We start from the raw sequence: 21226 nt of genomic DNA on the forward strand, positions 1-21226 counted from the left end.
TTAAGAATGAATTTTATATTTTTAAATGGCTGAATAAAATCAAAGCAAGAAATAACATTATGTGATATGTAAAAATGATATGAAATGCAATTTTCAGTGTTGATAAATAAAGTTTTATTGGCACACAGCCGCAGTCATTCATTTATGCATTGTGTTTGGCTGCTTTCCTGCTATGATGGCAAAGCTGAGTAGCTGGGACAGAGATTCAGGCATGCAAAGCCTGAAGTATTTACTATACGGCCCTTTACAAATAAGGATTGCTGACCTCTGCTCTAGCCCATTCTTTTTACATTACACATACAAATAGAAACATCACTTGAAAAGCCCTAGGGTAAGTAATTACAATCTCCCTGGTATCTCTCTCTAGTCATTACTTGGAAAGATGTTCTTCCAGGAAAGCATCTTCAGGGGCCAGGCCACGTTACTCACTTTTCCTTCTGCCCTTCCTTCAAAAGTCGCTGGGCAGCCCCTGCTACAAGACCCCTCCCAGCGTGTACAAAGCGTTCTGGGAGCATGGGAAACCCATAACAACCTCGCTCGGGCCCGGCTGGCTCATGATTTGCTGACTTCAGGTTTCTACATATACCGCAGGGTAGGAAAAGCAGTGTGTTCGAAGAATCCTGGAAGTTCAGTGAGAGTGCCAGGAGTAACACTAGGTGTCTGAGGTCCTCTGCTTCAGACGCTCCGTCTCACAGCCCACACTACGTAAGGACTCTCACACGTCTCACCATTAGCAGAGTCCAGAGTTTCTTGCAATGAAAAAAGCACAGACGTTTTTCACATTCCCCAAACTAGTTTTTTTTTAATTAATTTTAGGAAATTGGCTGAGGAATTGAAAATGGTAAGGACGGACCGCCTGGTGTGTTGTAAAAAGTACAGAATTAGAAGCTGTGTGGCCCTCGGTTTGATCCCGGCTCTGCCAGTGACTCACTGGGCAACCTCAAGCAAGTGTCTTAGGCTCTCTGCGCCACAGTTTTGGCATCTCTAAGATGAGGGGATTGGACTGGATGAGCTCCACGGGACTGTAGAGCTGGAGGTTTTCTCACTCTAGAATGCAATTAGCACTTGCTTCTTATTCTCTAGTCTGTGGTGGTTTACAGTATACCTTTAGGGAGAAAGAAACTTAAGACCGCCAACTGAATGGCATAAGCAACCGTACTTTTAGGGAATCCACCAGGTCCTGGACAAGGAAGAGCCTCCTCAGTTCTTTAAGCGTGTTGTTCACATAGAATTGCAGGCAGTCTGTGTACTTCTGGATCTGCTCCTGAGAAAGGGTGATCTCGAGCTCCAAGTAGGTCCTGTCAAGAAGCCATCCCCACAGAGAGCTCTATCAGAGGTAATCTCCAAACAACTGAGTTTTCCTTCTCCCACTCTGAACACAGCTGGGTCACCTCTGGGGGCTGCAGGGCACCCCACACACCCACCACCAGCGCCCGGGGGAACCTGGGAATCATGGCTGTTAGTGGTGCGCTCTATTTCTATGTCCCTGAGACAGCATGACAGTAGTAGCTGATAATTCAGAGCAACTGGCTGGAAGCAGAGAAAAGTCAGCCCCAAATCAGCTCCTTTGCTGAATTCTCCAGACATCCCTGGCCCACTAGGTAGCTGTGAAAGTCCTCATTTCTTCTTGGCTGAATGGAGAGGGATTATCTTTTTAAATAATTGAGGTATCTGAAAATCCTAGCTGCCAATTATTGTTCATTATCAAAACTTTAATATTCCATGTTTAAATTTTGGAAAATACTTCCAGGTTTTAGGTAGAGAGCTCTGAAAACTCAAGTGACCTGGGCTATATTCAAAAGCTCACTGTTTCTACTAAGAGCAATATTTTTAGTGACCGCATTTTTCAATTTTTCAAACGATGACATGTGATTATGGTTAGATAAACCAGGCTCCTCAAATAGTCCATCCTCCTGTTTGGCCATGCTCCCTACAGAGGGTCCATCTTCCCTTCCTTCTGCCCTCCCCCAATTCTAAGACAGCACCACATCATCTACCTAGAAGATATTTCTAGAGTTCTTACAGTGGTTACCTAACTCTGTAAATTGAGATGAAAAAAAAGTAAAGTAGCATTTTGGTTTGAATTTTAGAGAGTCTACACTGAAATCTTATGGCTTTCATACTCTTTAGGAAAAAAACAGAAAAATGCTGATTTGTCTAGATAGTAAGTTTTGATCCAAAATGTACTCTGAGTCAGATAATTCTTTTTACTGATAAAAATAACTCAACCAAAGGAAAGTTTTTTATTGTGTCTCCTAAAGGAAGATAAAGTAGTTGAGCTAATTGAACGTGATGGTCTTGGGGGCCAAGAATGTGAAAGAAACTAGCCTTCCTTGGATGGCGGAGGGCAGAGGCTGGGGCAGAGGAGGACTCTGAAGATGCGAACCCTGGTCACTGGCTGGGACCACTGAAGGAGGCATGATATAACCCTGGTATGAAGACTCTCCACTTCGCTTCTCTCACCTTCCCGGGTGGGAACTTGGATAGCCAAGTTTATAGCCCAGAAGACCCGTTAACTCTGCATTAGAAGAAGGCCCAATACATCTCAAGGGCAAGAATGCTTAGACTGTAACTGTTTAACACCGAGGCCAGGAACCAGAGGCTGGGAAGGGAGGTCTGATACGCAGCTTTTTCCCTTTCTGTCAGTAAGTCCCTGTGACACAGGCATCTTTCCCCCTTTTAAGAGGCTGGGGTCCTAAGGCCTTCATTCTGCTGACCGGTGAAGGTGAGCCAGGGAGGATTCAGAGGCCTCCTGGTAATTGACTGACTCTGGCCTAGAACCATCTGCCGCAGCATCTGCAAGTCTCAGAACTGTCCCTCCGTTCCAGGAGCAGAAACCACCCGTAGTGCAGCCCGCACTCTGGGGCCAGCACCAGGGGGACAGGTGGACCTGCCAGTCAGTGAGTGCTGCAATGCCCCGGGCTCCCAAGCCAGAGTCGGGACATAACTTGGGGTGGAGTGGGTGCCGTGCAGCTGACAGCTCTGCCCCATTTCATTCGTCCTTTTATTATATTGCCTTAAAAAAAATCCTCCCTTGCAACTGATGAATCACTAAACTCCACCTCTGAAACTAATAATACACTCTATGTTAATTAATTGAATTTAAATAAAATGAAAAAAAAAAACAAAACAAAATTCCTCCTTTTCAATGTTCATTCCAGTCAGATTTCCCCAGTATAAAAATTTAGAGAAGCGTACATTATAAGACTGTTCATGAACCTTGCACCCCTCAGAAAGTTGGCCCTGTGGTATTAAGCTTCCAGAGTATATATATATATAAATATAAAAATCCAAACACCCTAGTCCTGACTCTACACTGGTTACTGGCCATGTAACTTCGGGCAAGTCACTTTGCTTCTTAGAATCTGTTTTCCCACCTGTAAAGAGAGATTACACTGCCCTGCCTTCTTCACAGGGTTGGGAGGATTTACTGTTGACCACTCCTTAAATTATAAAACACTGTACCCATATAATGGATTATGATTGCTATTAGTAATAATTAAGTATAAAAATATTAATATCATATGTAAACTTATGTTAAATACGTATATTAATTCATTTGCGGTCATGAAAATAGAAAAACTCAATACAGCAATAAGTGTCACAATAGGGATAACCGAGGGCGTTTTGGAAATTCACCAGAAATATTAGCTATTAAAAGTCAGGGCATTCAAGGGACTCTGAGACTCTGAGAGGTCTGTCGGTTCCCAGTAATGCATCACCCAAACGCCCAGGAGCTGAAACAGAGTCAGGGGGCAGGGGTCCCGTGAGAGGCTGGGCAAGGGCTGGTCCGGCAGGGACACTCACTTGAAAGGGTGGCCCTCGTCGGTTTTCTGCACAGCTTGTAAGACAGACTTGTAGATGCGGAAACTGATGGTGGCGGAGAGCGCGGCAAGGGCCAAGTAGGCCACGACGCTCACGACGCTGAACTGGGTCAGGGAGAAGAGCAACAGCAGAAAGCTCCCGAACACGATCCCGGTCTGCTTGATGTCCCGCCAGTACAGCAGGTCAATAGCTGTGGAGAGGAGACAACCCCCCCCCAGCCCACAGACACACTTAACGCCCGCAGTGCCACTGGGGGGCTGCCGTGGGGCTCATTCCACAAAGCTGTGGTCGCTGCACGTCCTCACCTGGCCTTTGGGTTCTCAAACACAAGTGAGTAGACACAGGGCTTTCGCCAGAGCACTCACTGTCATTGTATTTGTCTTCGCAGGACTCTTTTCCATCCCTGAGGATGGTTCATAAATTCACAGAGAAAAAAAGGCTGTTGAATCTCCCACGACCGTACCTCTATGAGTGTGTCTCACTGGGCTACACCATCTGTGACTTTGAAACAAAATGGAAAGTACAGAGGACTCGGAGCACCTGTTCTGTTCCTGTGGATGGCACTGACTGAGTGCATCTTGGTGCCCTGCTGGCAAATTTCATGCCTCAGTGGTGGCCTAGAGGTGTGTATCTCAGTCCATACACATGTCCCTGCTGCTGAGAAGGGGCAGCAATGATGGAAACAGAGGTTCTGGAGAAGTGGTACTTTCGGAAGCATGGCAGTGGGTTCAGAGACCCAGCCAATGCCAAAGGTTTTAAAAACACGGCCCTCCTCCAAAACAAGCAACACTGAAAAGTTAGTAGCTGTCTCACGAGTCCCTGGAGCTGACATTTGGATTAAACCATTTTGTACAGCATAATCTATTCGCTCACCTTTTGTGACTTAAAAATCTGGAATACAGCTTTAAAATCTGCAGCACATTTCTCATTTAGTTATCTTCCTCTTCACTTAGAAACAAAAAAAATTAAGTTCAAAAGAACAAAGCCATGGTGCTTCAAATATGATACATAATGTAAGTATTTTCAATATTCTAGTCACCAGATTATGAAAAAGGCATAGAAGCCTTGCTGAAGAATGTATGCCAATTTATTCTCCAATTAGGCAAGTCACAAATGTTTTTTTGAATTAAGATATAATTGACATCTAACATGGTACAAGTCTAAGGTGTATGACATGTTGATTGGATATATTTATATATTGTAATATGACTGCTACCAGAGCACTAACTAACACCTCTGTCATAGCACATAACTATCATTTCTTTTGTGGTGAGAACATTTAGGATCAAGTCTCTTAGCAACTTTGAAGTTTATAATATAGTATTGTTAGTCATAATCACTATGCTGTACATTAGGTCTCCAGAATTTATTTACCTTCTAGTTGTAAGTTCATACCCTTTGACCAACAACATCTCCCCAGGTCCCCCCACCCCGCCCCCCGCCATCTAAGCCTGGTAACCACCATTCTCCTGTTTCTATGAATTCAGCTATTTTAGATTCCACCTATAAACGAGATCATACCCATATTTGTTTTTCTCTTTTTTTCACTTAGTAATGACCTCAAGGTCATCCAACCATGTTGTTGCAACAAATGGTCCTTATAGAATGTTACGTCGACAAGTTTTCAGAAAAAGAAGACACAAAATTCCCGTCTTGCAACCAAATGAAAATGGCAGCTGCTTACGCCGCCAGCTTCCTGTGCAGGGCACGGAGACGCAGCTGGTTTACAGAATTGGATACCAGTCATTTGCTCAAGGAGAATGAAGGTAACCAGGTTGAAGATAGCAGGGGACTGCTCCCGTCATACTCAGGTATGTAACTAACTGAAGGAGCAGTATCGAAAAGGTCACATAGCCGGTGACAACCCTCTGATGCTGTAGAGGGGAGATAAGGAGCGTGGCCGAGCACAGGATGCACCCTTGGCTTCAGTCTTCCCCCAGGCTGGCTGGAGAGTAAATCAGGGACTGAAGGGGTGGGGTGGGGGCTCTTTTAAACCCGGCTGAGGATCCCTCAGCAAGCTGAAGCTAGAGAGAGAATTTACTTTTGAGCTGATCTGTCATCCATCCCCACCTACTCCTCACCTACCTGGTCCACCAATGACATGAACGCACAAGATTGCAGTAGTCTGCCATTTGGCTGGGGGCAAAAATTTGTTCTTTTTCTCTTAGAACACTTTTGCATAGGAAGTAGAGGGCAGAATCACAAGCATGTTTTGGTGTGAAACAAAGATTCTTTTTTCTCTTTTGAGTGGGGCTGGTTCTACAAGTAGGTTTCTAGGGGCAAAGGAAAAGCAAGGCTGCTCTAAAGCCTCTCTCTTCTCCCCGCCCCAATCACCAGTCACACTGACGGACATTCTACTATTAGAAATTCAGTCCTTTAGAGTAACCCTTTTTATCTTTTTTTTTAATTGCAAAGGGGATAATGCAATAAAGATTGGCTTGTCATTAACAACAAAGTACAAAGGCGTTCCCCAAATGATTTTTGTTTTAGAAGAGCTGGTTGAGAACAGAGCACTAAGGTAATAATCCTTTCAGGTGGAGAAGAGGGATCTTTTAGAAGACACGACACAAGACACCCCCGGGCCTCTGAGGGTAGGCGCAGAAGAAGGAGAAGAAGGGGTCCCCACAGAAGCCTAGTGCTCCCTGTGGTTGAGTGGATTTGGAGCAACAAATGGAAGTAAGCCTAGGCCTATGTCCAGACCAGCAGGGCTAAAGGGCCTGGGGAACTGGAACCTCCTAGATTTATTCTGTTTCATGTAGGGGAGGGTGGGGTGGAGAATAAAAAGACAAAAACACCACCATTATCTGCAATGTTGCCTCTTCCCCATTTTGTTCATTTATTCAGTATTTATTGAGCAAGAACTTTTGTCTAAGGGCCAGGCTTTGTGCCAGGTGGTGCCAGGGATATCAAAATTAATGAATTGTTTAAAAAAAGAAACCCCCCACACAAATAAGTTGTAATCTTCTGTTTTATGACACCCACAGAGTCACATGGCAGAAATGTTTAGAAACAAATACATTATAAGACAGCATGATTTGTGCTAAAGGGGGCACTCCTTAGTGCTAGAGAAAGGGGGCTTACCCACCTCTGAGATGATGTGAAGGGGCACGGGAGACTCTACAGGAAGTTTTCAGGCAAAGAAAACATAAAATCTGCTACTACCGAGTGAACCCCCACTTGAATTGCTTAACACTTGTTAAAAATGGTGTACCTGTCTAGAAAAGCCTTCTGAATCTCTGGATACCTATTCAAACAGCCTGAGAATGACAGGTACCAGGCAGGGGCTTTATGAGAAGAAACTATAGGCAGAAAGCGTGGACTGTCGGCTAAACAACAGTAGTTTGGTGTAGTTATTATACAACAGGTGTTTCGATCAATGTATTAAGATTGCTGGGGGTTTCTAATGAGGAGGTTAACAAAAGATTCATCTTACAACATCAATGGGATGTTTATTCTGGGTACTTTGTGACACGGTAATCTATTTACATAGATTCTGGGAAATGTTCAAAGCACTTTTAGACATTACCACATTTAACTTCATAATCAACTCCACTGGATAGCTATATAACAGGTATAACAGATGAAGAAGCTAACAGTTAAGAAATCTGTCTTATGGGAGTGAGTTAATGGGAGTTAATGGGAGAAGATCGAACCCTAAGTTTGATGCTTCCTCCAAAATAATAAAAGTTGCCTCTCTCACATTACGTGGTTATAGGTTGAATGTTCCCCGAAGCATGCAAAATTAATTTGGGTAACCTGATTTATTTAAATCTCCTTCCAGAGTTCGATATTTAAAGTGAAAGTTTGTAAGAAACATTTCTAAGAAAACGAGCCATTATCAACAGTAAACAGTTATTGGTCATCTATTCATCTAGTAAAACCAGGAATGAAGAGATCATAAAATTCTGTTCCTGCTTTTAAGGAAGTTAAGATCTAGCTGGGAAGACTGACATTCATTTTACAAATGCTGAATGATTGCCAATATATTCTGTGTCATTAGACATGGCAAAAGTTGAGTTCAAGGAAGAGATAGTGCTGGATTTGATGAAAGAGGCCGTGGGATGGTTTGTGAATGTAGCGAACAATTTGCTAAGGAGATGGAGTGGATAAAGGGAAATATTATGAAGGATTAGTCAACAAGAATGGTGACTAATTAGCCGTGGGAGAAAAGAGGAAGAGCTAATTGAGGGTGAAGGCTGCATTTCAAAGCTGGATGACTGAGTGATTAGTATCACTGACAAAAACAGGAAATCTGAGGGCGAGTTGGTTGGGGACAGAGCGGACACTTGCTTTTTAAACCTCCAGGTTCTGACATGATGACATCAAAGCAGAGCATTTTGACACAGTCTAGGGCAGAGATGAGATAGGGATTACGGGTGAGATGAAGCTGACAATTACAATGCTTCCTAAATTTTTTAAAGCTTAGGCATCAAATGATTTGTGTTTTTAGGCTTTGTCACAGTAGCCCTGAGTTAAATGGCCAGCAAAGGCCATTTAGGAAAGAGGGCTGACTATTTACATTTGGGTATATTCTGAGTAGAAAGGATGATTGAGGCCATGAGAGTGGAGGAAACCTCCAAGACAGGAGAGACCAAGAAATGCAACTGAGGATGAAACCATAGTGTAAGATTCAAAGGAGTAAGTCGAGCTTATCAAGAGTCCCGTCTGAGTGTCAGAATGGGGACCCCAACAGTGTCAACAGTGTAGGTTACAGCAGTCAAGAAGAAGGAAACCTCCCAGGACAATGGGGTAGACTACAGTGAGAGATGCTGAAGACTTAACAAGGGAAATGATAACTGAGAAAGGAACCTGTATTTGGAGACTAGAAGGTCACTCATAACTCGGCAGAGAGTGTAACTGGTAGTGAGGATGGAAGCCATGTTGTAAAGGGTTGGGTAAATGATGGGAAATTCAAAGTAATAAAAAAGATGGCAAATAAAAGGTAGTTTGGGCAAGGAGCAGCAAGAACAAATCTCTAGGTTGAGCAAAGCCTGGGTATATTAACGGAAAGGGAGCAGTGAGGATTCGGGAAGGAGAGATTTGATGGAGCAAAGTCTCAGAGAAGGGGAGAAAGGATGGGATTAGTCATTGCTCTTTCTTTTCAAAGAAGGGAGAAGGATGAAAAGAATGGGTAAAAAGGGAGAGACATTTTGGGAATGTATGGGTGTGGCTACAGATATGCATTGAGGTGGGAGAGGAACAAGGTAAAGTGGCTGAAAGTGGCTTGAGGGAGATTCACTCAAATCCTGGAAAATGAGTTAGGAGGTCTTCCTGAGACTGAGGACGATAAGGGTAGGGCTTGAAGACATTAGGAGAGGTCCGAGCCTGCCAAATTCAGTACAGTAGTGATGAGTCACATGTGGCTACTGAGCACTAGCCCCAAATGAGACATGCTGAGGTATAAGCTACCTATCTGAGTTCAGACTTAATCCAAAAAAAGGATGTAGAGTACCTACCTCATTAATACTTTCTATACTGATTTCTGTTGTTGAAAGGCTAATACTCTGCATATGTTGGATTAAATATATTATCAAAATTACTTTTACTGGTTTCTTACTTTTTAATGAGGAAGCTACTAGGAAATTTAAAATTTCTAGTTAGGGGCTCACATTATATTTCTATTGGACAGTGTCGATCTAGAAAAATACAGCATGTCAAAAAGGAATCAATAAAAGGACTGCCAGAAAGTAAAGAGGGTTTGGTTAAAGTCAGTGATCTCTAGTGGATCCAGTCAACAGGGTTGGAGGCTGGGTGTTCCCAGCAGTAGACGGTGGAGCTGAGTGAGCCAGGGCCGTGAACTTGCACAAGCAGGCTGGTTAGAGGAGCCGAAGATCCAACAGGACAGAATTGAAATGAACATCTCGGGCTCAGGCTGGGAATGACAGGCGGCCAGGACTGTTGGGAACTCATGGGTTGGGAGAATGGCAATGGCTGTGTGTGGTCGGAGTGACAGCAAGTGGCCAGTGATGATTCAGCGGGAAGGGTAGGAAGTGGTGAAGTGTGATCAGAGAAGAGACTTTCTGTGTTCCAATCTGCTGTGTAAATGATGACTTTTCACATTTTAATTTTGCTCAGAGTGATGTAAACTTGTGTAGGAAGCTTTATAGTAGTGGATCCAGAAAATATATATTTGAGTTTCCTTAAAACCCAAGTAAGAAAATAAAAGTAACTCTGTAACTGTGACAAATTACCCCCAGGAGTTTTTGGGTACAACAAAGTATAGACAGCTTTCTCTTCCTTTAATATCATTCTAATGCAGAAAGGTCAGATAAAGAGTTTAAACACCTGAGTCACATTCACTAAGCATACTCACGAAGGCAGGTAAATTACCGTATTGCTTTGCCACGTATAAAAACTAGAGTTACTTTCCTAAAAACCAAGGAGCAATGCATTGGCTTTGAAATGAGAGATCAGTGTGTCCTATCCATTGAGAAATGGACTGGGCTTGGTGATCTCATCATAGTCCCCAAAGCACAGGTGGGAGCCCCCGCTGCAGCCTGCCTGGGGCTCACCTGGAACTCATTCGGTCAAGGCTGAACTGGCATATTTGGCAGATTTGAAGAATCCTGATTTCAGATGCAGAAATCAGTGCTACCCTTATTTCCATAATCTAATCAAGGGCAGTAAAGAGAAACAGAAGTGATCCAAGGCTTGAATGAATAGCTAACTGGAAATAAAATGCTCTGTCAAATTTCTAGAAAGAAAACTCTTTGCTTTCTTTCAAAATTTTTTGGTTTAGGAAACCATTTAAATGTATTCAGTTATATGATCCAATAGTGGCGCAGTATTCAGAAAAATGTACGAACTGAAAGACAGTGGTGCAGCTATTCGTATTTTATTTTTAAGGCAAAATGTGGCATAAGTGGAGAGCATGAATGGCAATAAACTGTGCATGATGATTTGCATTACTGCACCATATTCCTAAGTGAATTTATTTATATTTCATTTTGGTCCGGTAAAGATTTCGGGCAGCATTGCACCACTTGCTGCGTGACAAGTGAAAGCTACTTCATAAAAGGCCAAGTGAGAAAACCCTACTTATATATAATATCAGCATTTCATCAAAAGGATTGTTGAAAAATGATATGCTGTTGACTCTAATTTACTTTTCAGCAAACTTCCAATAACTGACTACAATACTTGAGCACCTTCTGAAAAGAATCAGAGGCTCAAAAAACCTCAGTTCTTTACAACCCAGCGTCCAAAGCAGTGATAGCTAGTTTCTCCGATTTTCGTGAGGCCAACAAAATATCACCACAGAAAGTTAACAAGAGGAAACAGTAGTAACTTTCCCTCCTTTTGCCATCAAACTGGAGAAACGTAATGGGAATCGATGTAATAAAAAAACTTTAAACATGCACGGAGACCTTCAAAGATGACATTTAGTCAACGACTCCATGAGTTTCCTTTGCCATGAAACAGTCTCATACGTAAGTTTGAACTTTAAATGGTAACCCAGGGGCCCTGAGCCCAGGGGGAAGCTGCTGGGAGGGACTTTTGCTGATAAGACATCTGCGGTGATTCCATTTTCCAGGCCTTTCCTTCTCACCACTTAAATACAGCCAATATGACTGTCAAGAGAAAAATGCCAACACTCTTATTTCTAGATGTTTAAATAATGTTTGAAAGAGGAGATACAATCCACCTGGCATTCTGTGTGGACAGTAAAAGAGCACAGCATTGAATCCACATGCTAGTTCCAACCACTGGGACCACATTCTCTCTGTCCTATGAAATGAACGCAATGATGCTTAGACCCTTGGTCACCTTGATGGGGTGGACCTGGCCAGGAAATGAAACAGCAGGGCCCAGTACTGAAGACAGTGTGCTAAATCTTTTAGCAAATGGGCTCATTTGGAGGGGTACTCACAGGGCAACTGGCATCAAAGGAAGAGAGGGCCATATGGAGAGAGAGAGACAGGCTTTGGGCACGTGGTAGCTGAGGACAGCACACAGGAAGATTTGCAAGGTGTTAAATAATGGTTGTCCTCATGTGATTTTTCTTGTTTAAGCTTTCTGACTTGATCAAAATACAAAACTGTCCATTTGGTTGGTGGTAATCAGTCATAATTAGCCACAAAATCTTGTGTGGGTCACACCTTAAAATCCATCATCGTATTGGAATAGAAAAGAACCATGGAGATAGACAGCTATTGCTTCTTTATAAAAACCGAATATATTTAACATTTTTGACCAAGACCATAATGGCAAAATGTTTCTTGAACTAAAAGGATAAGGAAAGGTAATGATCTCTCATTGTACCTCTGTTCCATTCAATAAATTATTATGTCCTTTTTTTTTTTAAAGATTTTATTTATTTATTCATGAGAGAGAGAGAGAGAGGCACAGGGAGAAGCAGGCTCCCAAGGAGCAGGGAGCCTGATGCGGGACTCAATCCCAGGACCCTGGGATCATGACCTGAGCCGAAGGCAGACACTTAACCATCTGAGACACCCAGGTGCCCTATTATGTCCTTCTTGATCCCTATTACCACTATATTGGATCTGCAGTTTGGTAAAATGTTTCCAAAAGCAAGACATGCTCATTGCTTAATGGGTAGAACTGCAATAAATTCTAAAAATTAAAACCTGTTACATTTGTACCTTTCAAAATCAACATCAGTTTGGGCAAAGAGCTTGTAAGTGATGTTTGAATTATAAGACAACTCTACTCAGATTTAACTGAAAAATATAGTTTAACATATGTGGAAGACATAGAACTCTATACTTCAAAGTTCTAAAACTTCTAACAAATTTCTTTTTATTTTATATAGATTTTATTTATATATTTATTTTGGGGGCGGAGAGAGAGGGAGCCTGCATGAGCAGGGGGAGGGGCAAAGGGAGAAGGGGAGGGGCAAAGGGAGAAGGCGAGAGAAAATCTCAAGCGGACTCCACACCAACTGTGGAGCCCTACACAGGGCTCGATCTCGAGACCCTGAGATCATGACCTGAGCTGAAATTAAGAGTCAGATGCTCAGTCGACTGAGCCACCCAGGTGTCCCACAAATTTCTTAACTTATTTGAAAAATATGCTACAAATTTGGAATACATTTATAATGACCAGGCTTTTAATGTAATTATTGTCATCTAGGCAGAAGATGGATTTTAAAGAATTATTAATGTCAAATTCTTAGCTGTCAAACTGTGAGCTTAATTATAAGGCAATCATGTTTCTTTGAATGGTTGTGTGTACTTTCGTAAGAACTGGAAAGGTGACAATATGTAAATATTAATACATGGCCAAATGTGTACACAACTTAGGAGATCAGGTTGAGAAGGATGGGAAATTTTTTGGTGATGTACATTTAGTTATTTCCAAAAAGAGAGGTGATATTCTGGAAGTTATCCACCCACATTAGCTTTTGTTTGCTGGATTCAGTGAATTTTAACATTTAATTCTACTATAAGGTAATTTAAAATGTATCAATTACTTCACAGATTCTGTTCCCAAATGTATTAACTAGTCTAAAGATGAAAGAGAACTGAATAAAGAATTTCAAATATAAGGAGGAAATGGGAGAGAAGGCAGGGAGAGGGAGAGAAAGAGAGGGACAGAGGGGGAGATGGAGAGAAGGAGAGAGAAACCTTTTCAGAATAATGAGGGAGAGGCCTGCTCGTTATGATGGAATAGGGATCTGTAATCATAATCCTAATGCTTTAGTCATACAGTATCAGGAATATTATTGGTTTTTTTTTCCTTCTTTTTTTTTTCAAGATTTTATTTATTCATTTGACAGAGAGAGAGACACACACAGCGAGAGAGGGAGCACAAGCAGGGGGAGTGGGAGAGGGAGAAGCAGGCTTCCCGCCGAGCAGGGAGCCCGATACGGGACTCGATCCAGGGACTCCAGGATCATGACCTGAGCCAAAGGCAGTCGCTTAATGACTGAGCCACACAGGTGCCCCTATTATTGGGTTTTTAAATGATATAAATCCTAATTCATAGAAATCTGAGAAAAATCATAGATTTGAAGATGTGGATTTAGATCAGCATTTTTATCAACCTTTCTCACCCTTGATGGATCTTCCTTTAAAAAAAATTTAGACCCTGCAGAGAGTCCATTTGTACAGTCTAAAACCAAAATATGAAACTAAAAAATTAATCTATTGATGTTTATCATACTTTTTCTTAATTTTAGGAAGGAATAGCTCATACAGTAAAGAAACATATATGTGAAGTTCAGCAATTCTCTCAGTTTCATGTCAGTTTTTTCCATTAAATTACTTCAAATACTTTTTGAGACATATACAACCTTGTTTTATAAAAGCTGTTTTTGTTGCTGAGTCCTCTAGCTTCATGTTACACAGTATGGAGATACTGGACAATATTCAGCAACTACTAACCCTCATTAACTCTAGGTGTAGGACTTTGGGAGATTTGTGGCTTCCATTTGAACCTCTCTTTGAACAAATGGAAATTTTCATAATGTGTATGTATCACTTTTAGAAAAAGAATAAAGCCATTATTCTCTCCCCAAACTTTGGAATATTCCCTTATAAATATTCTCTTGAAAATAATCATACACAGTGAAAAAGTAGAGTTTTATTTTTCAATGGAGTAATAACTACCCATATTTGGTATATTATCTGGATAATGAGAGTTTTCTTTCATTAAAACAAAAAAATCCCCAGGGGCACCTGGGTAGCTCAGTCAGTTAAGTGCCCAACTCTTGATTTTGGACTCTTGATTTTGGTTCATGTCGTGATCTCAGGGTCCTGGGATGGAGCCCCACATCGGGCTCCATGCTCAGCATGGAGCCTGCTTAAGATTCTCTCTCCCTTAACCTCTGCCCCTTCCCCCCCCCCCCCCCCCCCCCCCCCCCCCCCTTTTGTCCCCCCGCCAACTCCCAAAAAAAAAAAAAAAAAAAATCCCCAGATCCCCAGCTAAGCCAGTTCCCCCACTGGATCTCATTAGAATGTGCAGAGAGGGAGTTTGCAAGTATAATACTTATGTTGTAATATTTGTACAGTATTCTAATGAGATTAAGTCCAAATAAAAGGTGTTTGATAAAAGGTTGTATTGGTCTGCCTTTATGTAAGTATTATCTTACCAAATGCCATTTTCAAAATACAAGCATTTCTTTCAATTTCTGTTGCCAAAACAGACATTTTTTTCTGTATATTCTGGGATGCTTGGCTGTTTTCAACTAGCACCTTTCAGAATGGACCACCATGAACAGTTTTTCCACAGAGCACTGTAGACCAGCGTATAATATTTTATTTTGTAAAAAACCAGAAATACTTTTAAGTTATATTCCCTGGAAAGTGTTTCACTCTTCATTACTATTTTACACGCTGAGAAAGCTGTAACTACAGAATGGTGCAACACAGAGTCAAGTGGGACTTGACTAGTAGCCCCAAACAGGTGACAAGTATCAACCCAGTGTATTACCAAGCATCTGCCAGGTATATTTGTTGAGTACCGTGATATCTGGAAAAAACTATCTTTGAGCACAAATACAATGATATGGATGAATGATTTTGCTCAAACTTTATTCCCCTGCCCCAGTATTATTTGGATTTAAGCAGTATGAGAAAGTCATTAAAAGCATAGGTTTCAGAATCAGTCTGCCTTATATTTGGGACCCAGTTAAGTCCTAGGGCAAATTCCTGGCCCTCTCTGCCTCAAACCCCTCAGTTTCCTCCTCTGTAAAGTGAGAGTAAGATAATCATCTCATGAAGGCTTAATTAAAGACATGTAGCAAGAGTTTAGGATAGTTACCGGGACATAGCTAATATTGACAGAGAATTTGGGATGATGAATTGATGATGGTGGTGAGGATGACAACAATGGCATAAATTGATCAAGATCACTGACTTGCTGATTAATTTTGCGGTCTGTAAGGGGAGAAACTATGTGAGAAATATCTTGGCAGAGGTCAGGGGAAGTTCGCTCTGTAACTCAGCATGAGTAAAGGACATGGAGTGCTGTTGTGGGAAGAGTTCTGGATTTGAAGCAGGCACCTTCTCACTATACACTTCACCACTTATCAAAAAAACCTTGGATAAGTCACTTAACCTCTTTGAGCTTCATGATGTCCAAGAGTAAACTAAGAAGCTCCAATGAGAAAATTTGACAAAATGAAAACTATGTAAATGTGAGGGATTATTAAGCCCACACCATCACCATTACCTACATAATTCATATTCTTAGAAACACCATTGATGATAAAGTTCTCTACCATTGAGGCAGATGGCAGAGCAGTGAGAAGTGAGGGGTTCTGTGGTCAGCCAGCCTAGGCTTGAATCTAGCCTCTTCTGGCATTACTAGCCATGTGCCTTGGTGGAGGCCTCAGCTTATCACTTATAAAATAATAATAAAATGTACACACCACAGGATTTGTGAGGATTAAATGCAATGATGCAAGTGAAGCATTCAGTAAAAGTGCCCCTAACATATTAGTATTATTGTGATCTGTAACATTACTATCTATACAGGTGTTTTATTACATTATGGTTTTATTCTGCTTCCATTTTCACTGAGTTGGGTGGGCTTTGGTTTATTAACCAATATTGGTAGTGGTACCATTTTTTTATATTGGAAGCAGAATCTTTGTAACGTATACATTAATGTATTACTATACTGTAATGTAATGTATTACAGAATCTCTGTACTAGTATAATGTAGACTTTAGACTCTCTTTAAATGCTCCTGTCTCTAGCTAAAATCTTATATATTAATAAAGTAGATATAAGGTTCCTTCTGCATGGTTACTACAGTTCTTAGGACAATTATATTAGTTCCAGTCGAGTCTTCATGAAATAGTCAATGGGCTGCAATTTCTCCATGGAATGTTTACTAACATGGAGAAAACCTGAAGCTCAATTTCTTTATTCCCTTTTACAAGCAAAACATTTACCTGTAATACTTCTGGAGGATAGTCTCAACAATGTTACACTGCATCCTGCAACCACATTCACAGGTGCTTCTAGATCACACCCATTCCATCACTTGTACACCCGACCCTGCTCTGCTGGGCTACAGACTGGGCTAAGAATCATTACACACCACGCGTGGCCTCAACCCCAATTATGTATTAAACTCACTTGAGGGTCTTTTTAAAAAATATTGATATTTGACCCATTTGAATCAGAACCTCTAGGGGTGGGGCCCAGGCATCCTTTGTGTTCCTAAAAGCTCCCCAGGTGATACTAATGTATAGCCAGGGTTAAGAACAGCTGTTTTTGATAATGAGGGAACTAACGTGAAGAAGATAACATTGAAAATGCTAAACAAAAATTTTATTATAGATTTAGTTTTAAACGAAAAGTTCTCTTAGTGGAAAGAAAAAGGAATAGTTTACTTCTTACTATTTCTCTTTCATGCCTATAAACCCACCCACCCAGTTACTAGTCAATTTTCAAGATAATGGCTTTGTTCTATCTGACAAAAGGAAATCAATGGTACTGAAGACGACCAAAGGTCATGGAGTGTAAAAGACCTTCAACGATCTGGCATTAATCTTCACAAGTAGCTGTATATTGAAAATGAAAATGATTGTTTTCAGTAGACAAACAATGACATTTGTGTTATTTTCTGATTATAAATAGCCATGCATTTTTTAACCCCTGTAGTGAGAAGGTTGACTGAGGCAAAACACATAGGAGCATAACGAAATAGTGTCTTATATCTTATACAAATAAAACAGAAAATCTGCCGTGTTTTGGCATCTACTTTTGGTAAGAATAGAAAAAACCCATAATCATAGTCTAAAAACCAACTTTTTTTTTACGTCTTTGCGTCCAACTAAACTTGATATTGTATCAAACCATAGTTGTCTGTGAAGTGTGTATATCAGAATAAACTGGATGAGTCTAATACATAAGAATGAAACGTCACCAAGCATTTTCACAACTGCCTTCTGTATAAAATAAGCGATTTCATGTCACTGTCATCATTCTCTAAAACTATGCCCCTGAATTGCCATACATTTCTTATTTCCTAACTTTTAAATGTATTAGGACCATTTATTTACTTTTGACAGTTTTATTTCCAATAGACCCACATAATTTGAACTCGACTGTTATATTTTGTCACCGCCATCCAAACCAACGAATAAGAGACAGAGCTAATGTGTTCTTAATTCTGAGGTTCACGTTTACTTTTTCTTTGCTTAAAAAATTTACTGAAGAAAAACCCTACAGAGGTACTAAAGATGAAAAGCCATTCTATTCTTTCTGTGATATAAAATGACAAGGGGAAAATGCCAGATTTCAAAAATAAAAAAATCAGCTTCTGCTCCAGAGTATTTTTGGTCCCCTGAGGAACACTGCAACCCTTCAGGTTAAGTCAAATGTGCCTTCTTCAGAACCTTATTTAAGATTAAAAGACACTTCATCTTACAAACACCCGAGTTTACCACACATAATTCATTCTTCCAAAATTCTCTCTTTCTCCTCATAATCTCAAACTCAGCAAGGTGAAGGAGAGAATCTTAATATAACAAAGGAGAGATGGATGTGTGAAGTATGAGGCTGAATAAAAATGGCTGAAAAGCAATCCAAGGGAGGTTGGAGGGTGGCCACACCCAGTGCTAATATGGACTGTTTCAAAATACATCTGTTATACGGAGGGCACTCCGCACTGCTTTTTATTTCCCCTCTATTTGTTCCACAGATACCCATTTTTAATAAATAGTGGTTACAGGTTACCCCAATGACAGACAAAAACCCTGAAATATTTCAAAATGAACCATCCTAATATGTGGCTACGCCATCATATTTTTAGGATTTCGAGACCTAGTCTGCATTTCCAGTCTCCTTTGTGTGACCACAAATAACAACCCTGAAATGGGTGTGTCCCTCTTAAAAGGATGCACTAGAGCCCTCTCACTTAATGGTTCTACCAGGAGATTTCAGCCTTTCGGCGAAAATTAAATGGCCTGGGATGCATGGAACAATAAGAAAGCATTTTAACTCCGGGCATGAGAAGAGATTAAACAAGTACTGAACAATCAACGGATCCCAAGAGAGCTCCCGGAGGAGGCAACTGATGCATTATTTAAATTTCTAGCATTACAATAAGAAAACAAAGGGGTGGGGGTGGGGGGTTTAAAAAAAAAAAAAAGGAAAAAAACCAAACACCATCCATTTCGATTTTTGACATGACAAGTTTACTCCCCCCCCAACAGAAAGCTCTCGGGGATGAAGCATGCATAGGTCCCACAGGTGAAATGATGCACAATGGCCGAGTCCGGGTCCCGGGGTTCCCGTGCACCGCAGGCATGCACTACCGAAATAAAGAGAATACCCTGACTTTTCCAGTTGCTCCACACACAGTCCATCTTGGTGGAATCGGCAGTGGCCTGCATCGTGCGGGCTTTGGGGGCTCGCCGTTGCCGTCCTCGGGGGCGCGGAGCTGGCACTCAGGGTCTGCGCCCCGGCTGCGGCGGCAGGGCTCGCGGTGGCCGCGCGGCTGCGGACTGACTGAGGCTGCACCAGCCGGCGCGCGGCGAGGGGCGGGCGCGTCGCGGGCGCCGCAGTCTCCGCAGCAGCGAATCAGCGCGGCGCGGCCCCGGGGCTGCCTGCGCGCACGGGGATGCGGCCACCGCTCGACGCGAGAGCGCTGCCTCGGCCGGCCGGCCTGGCTGGGAGACTGCCCCGGAGTCGGCTGAGCCGGTTCTGACCCGGGAGGCACAAAAGCGGGCAGGGTGTGGGGGGTATGGGAGAAGAGGAGGGGAAAAGGGCCATGGGTGGGGATCAGAGTGCGGCACTTGGACTGTTCCTTGGAGTTCTTGACACAGGGTGCATATTCTAGAAATTTCTTAGACACCTAAGAAACTTGTTGGGTAAGACGCAGGTGATGGCAGTACAGATACCCGGCTTTCAGCAGAAGGCCCCCCCCTTCCCCCAATTGTCCCCATTGCTCACTCACCTCTCTTCCCCATTTCTTTACATTCTGGCCACGATTTATTTTAATTGCCTGGCATCTTCCAAGCAACTGCCAGATCTCTTCCTCTTTCTGGAATATTCTATGGCTATCCAAAACCCTGTTGGCAAGCCACAGTCACTGTAAAGAAATCCTGCTGCTCAGTAGGTCCTATGTGTTTTTCCTGCTGCCCCTATTCTCCAGCTCAGTTTGTGGTTCGAATGAATAAATACCTATCAGAATGTGGTGCCTGTAGGCTCCGTTTCAAAGCCCCTGGACTCTCGCACACAGAGTTATTGGTCACTGCACTGACACTGCAGGAGGTCAGTTGTGGGGACATCGAAACAGAACTCAGGGAAGCAAAGGGCATTCTGCCTCAACAGCATCATCTTTGGGATTGAGTGTTGGGGGCACATGGAGGTGGGCTGTGTGTATCATTTGGGAGATATAAAGTAGGTTTCCAAACCCAGTGAGTGAGTCAAGAGATACAAGTCCCCAATTACAATGCAGATGTCAATGGGAGGAGGAGAACAGTGGGTGGTGTGACCTACTATTTAAATCTCACCATGAAATACTTTATCAGATCATACACCAAGAACTTGAGAGAATGGACAGGGGATAGGTACATTTTGATGAGGAAAAGGTAGAAATAGCACAGAGAAAGGACTCGAATTTGGGCATTGTCTGGGGAAGGCAGTCCTGGTGGCAGGATCCTTGGAGAGACAAAATATAACATGGGGCCAGAGGACACCTCTGGAACTACAGGGGCATACAGAAGGAAGAGTTCCCATTTTACTTGTTGTGGCATGACATCATCTTTTACACAGTATTTCTCTCTCTCCCTCGAAGAGAAATGGAGCCTTCATGATTCTTCCACAGTTCCCAGAGAGGTTCCTTGACAGACCCAAATCTGCATTTGCACATCCTGCCCCAGCAAGGACTTAAAGACAGTAGTCTCAAGGTTATACCTGTAGCTACGATTTATCTTTCATTTTATGAAGAGTATACACTTTAAAATGTGATCTTTGGGATCATGCATATTTTTCTTTTTTAGGATGTGAGCTTCCAGAGAAACTGAGCTTCTCTCCGTAGGTCTGTAACATAACTGAAATTACTGAGGAAGCTTAGTAAGAATGAGATCAGGAGGATGATTTGGCACCTCTGGGCAGCTGAAGTCTCCTCCAAGAGGAAGGGGGTGTCAGAGCTACCACGGGCTGATGGGAAGGAAAAGAGTTATTACAAAGTACTTTTCAAACTGACCTGCTCCAGTGATGGTAGTGACCTTTTTATATTTATATTTCCAAACCCACTCCAAATTTTTTTCATCATCATGGTCATGTTTGGGAATTCAGTCAGAAAGTACTGAAAAGACAGGTACTTGATGATCTGACCAGCACTGAATTCTCACTGTATGAAGTAGGGCTGGACAAACTAAACACAGTTGGGAACAAGACTCAGAAAGAAAGGGTTGCCGTGTGGGCTGCCTAGACTGGCTCCTTTTCAGTTGAAAACCTTTGGAGCCTTGGCCACT

General features: G+C 42.1%; 1 protein-coding gene across 3 annotated transcripts in view; it reads right to left on the minus strand.

Annotated features, from left to right (window-relative positions):
- Positions 1 to 21226, minus strand: part of RTN1 (reticulon 1) — a 215647-nt gene that overhangs the window by 4617 nt on the left and 189804 nt on the right. For 2 of the 3 annotated variants that reach the window (XM_025870505.2, XM_073895300.1), the window contains exons 4-5: positions 3808 to 4015; positions 1160 to 1298 (exon numbers count right to left, since the gene is read on the minus strand). In XM_025870505.2, the coding sequence (XP_025726290.1) occupies positions 1160 to 1298; positions 3808 to 4015 (347 nt within the window). Of the gene's footprint in view, positions 1 to 1159; positions 1299 to 3807; positions 4016 to 19077; positions 19265 to 21226 lie in introns of those variants that run through there. The other variant, XM_073895301.1, reaches the window with a different exon arrangement.

Source organism: Callorhinus ursinus, unplaced genomic scaffold (genome assembly GCF_003265705.2).
Source record: "Callorhinus ursinus isolate GAN/ISIS: 27379988/994484 unplaced genomic scaffold, GSC_fseal_2.0 scaffold8, whole genome shotgun sequence".
Classification (NCBI taxonomy): Eukaryota; Metazoa; Chordata; class Mammalia; order Carnivora; family Otariidae; genus Callorhinus; species Callorhinus ursinus.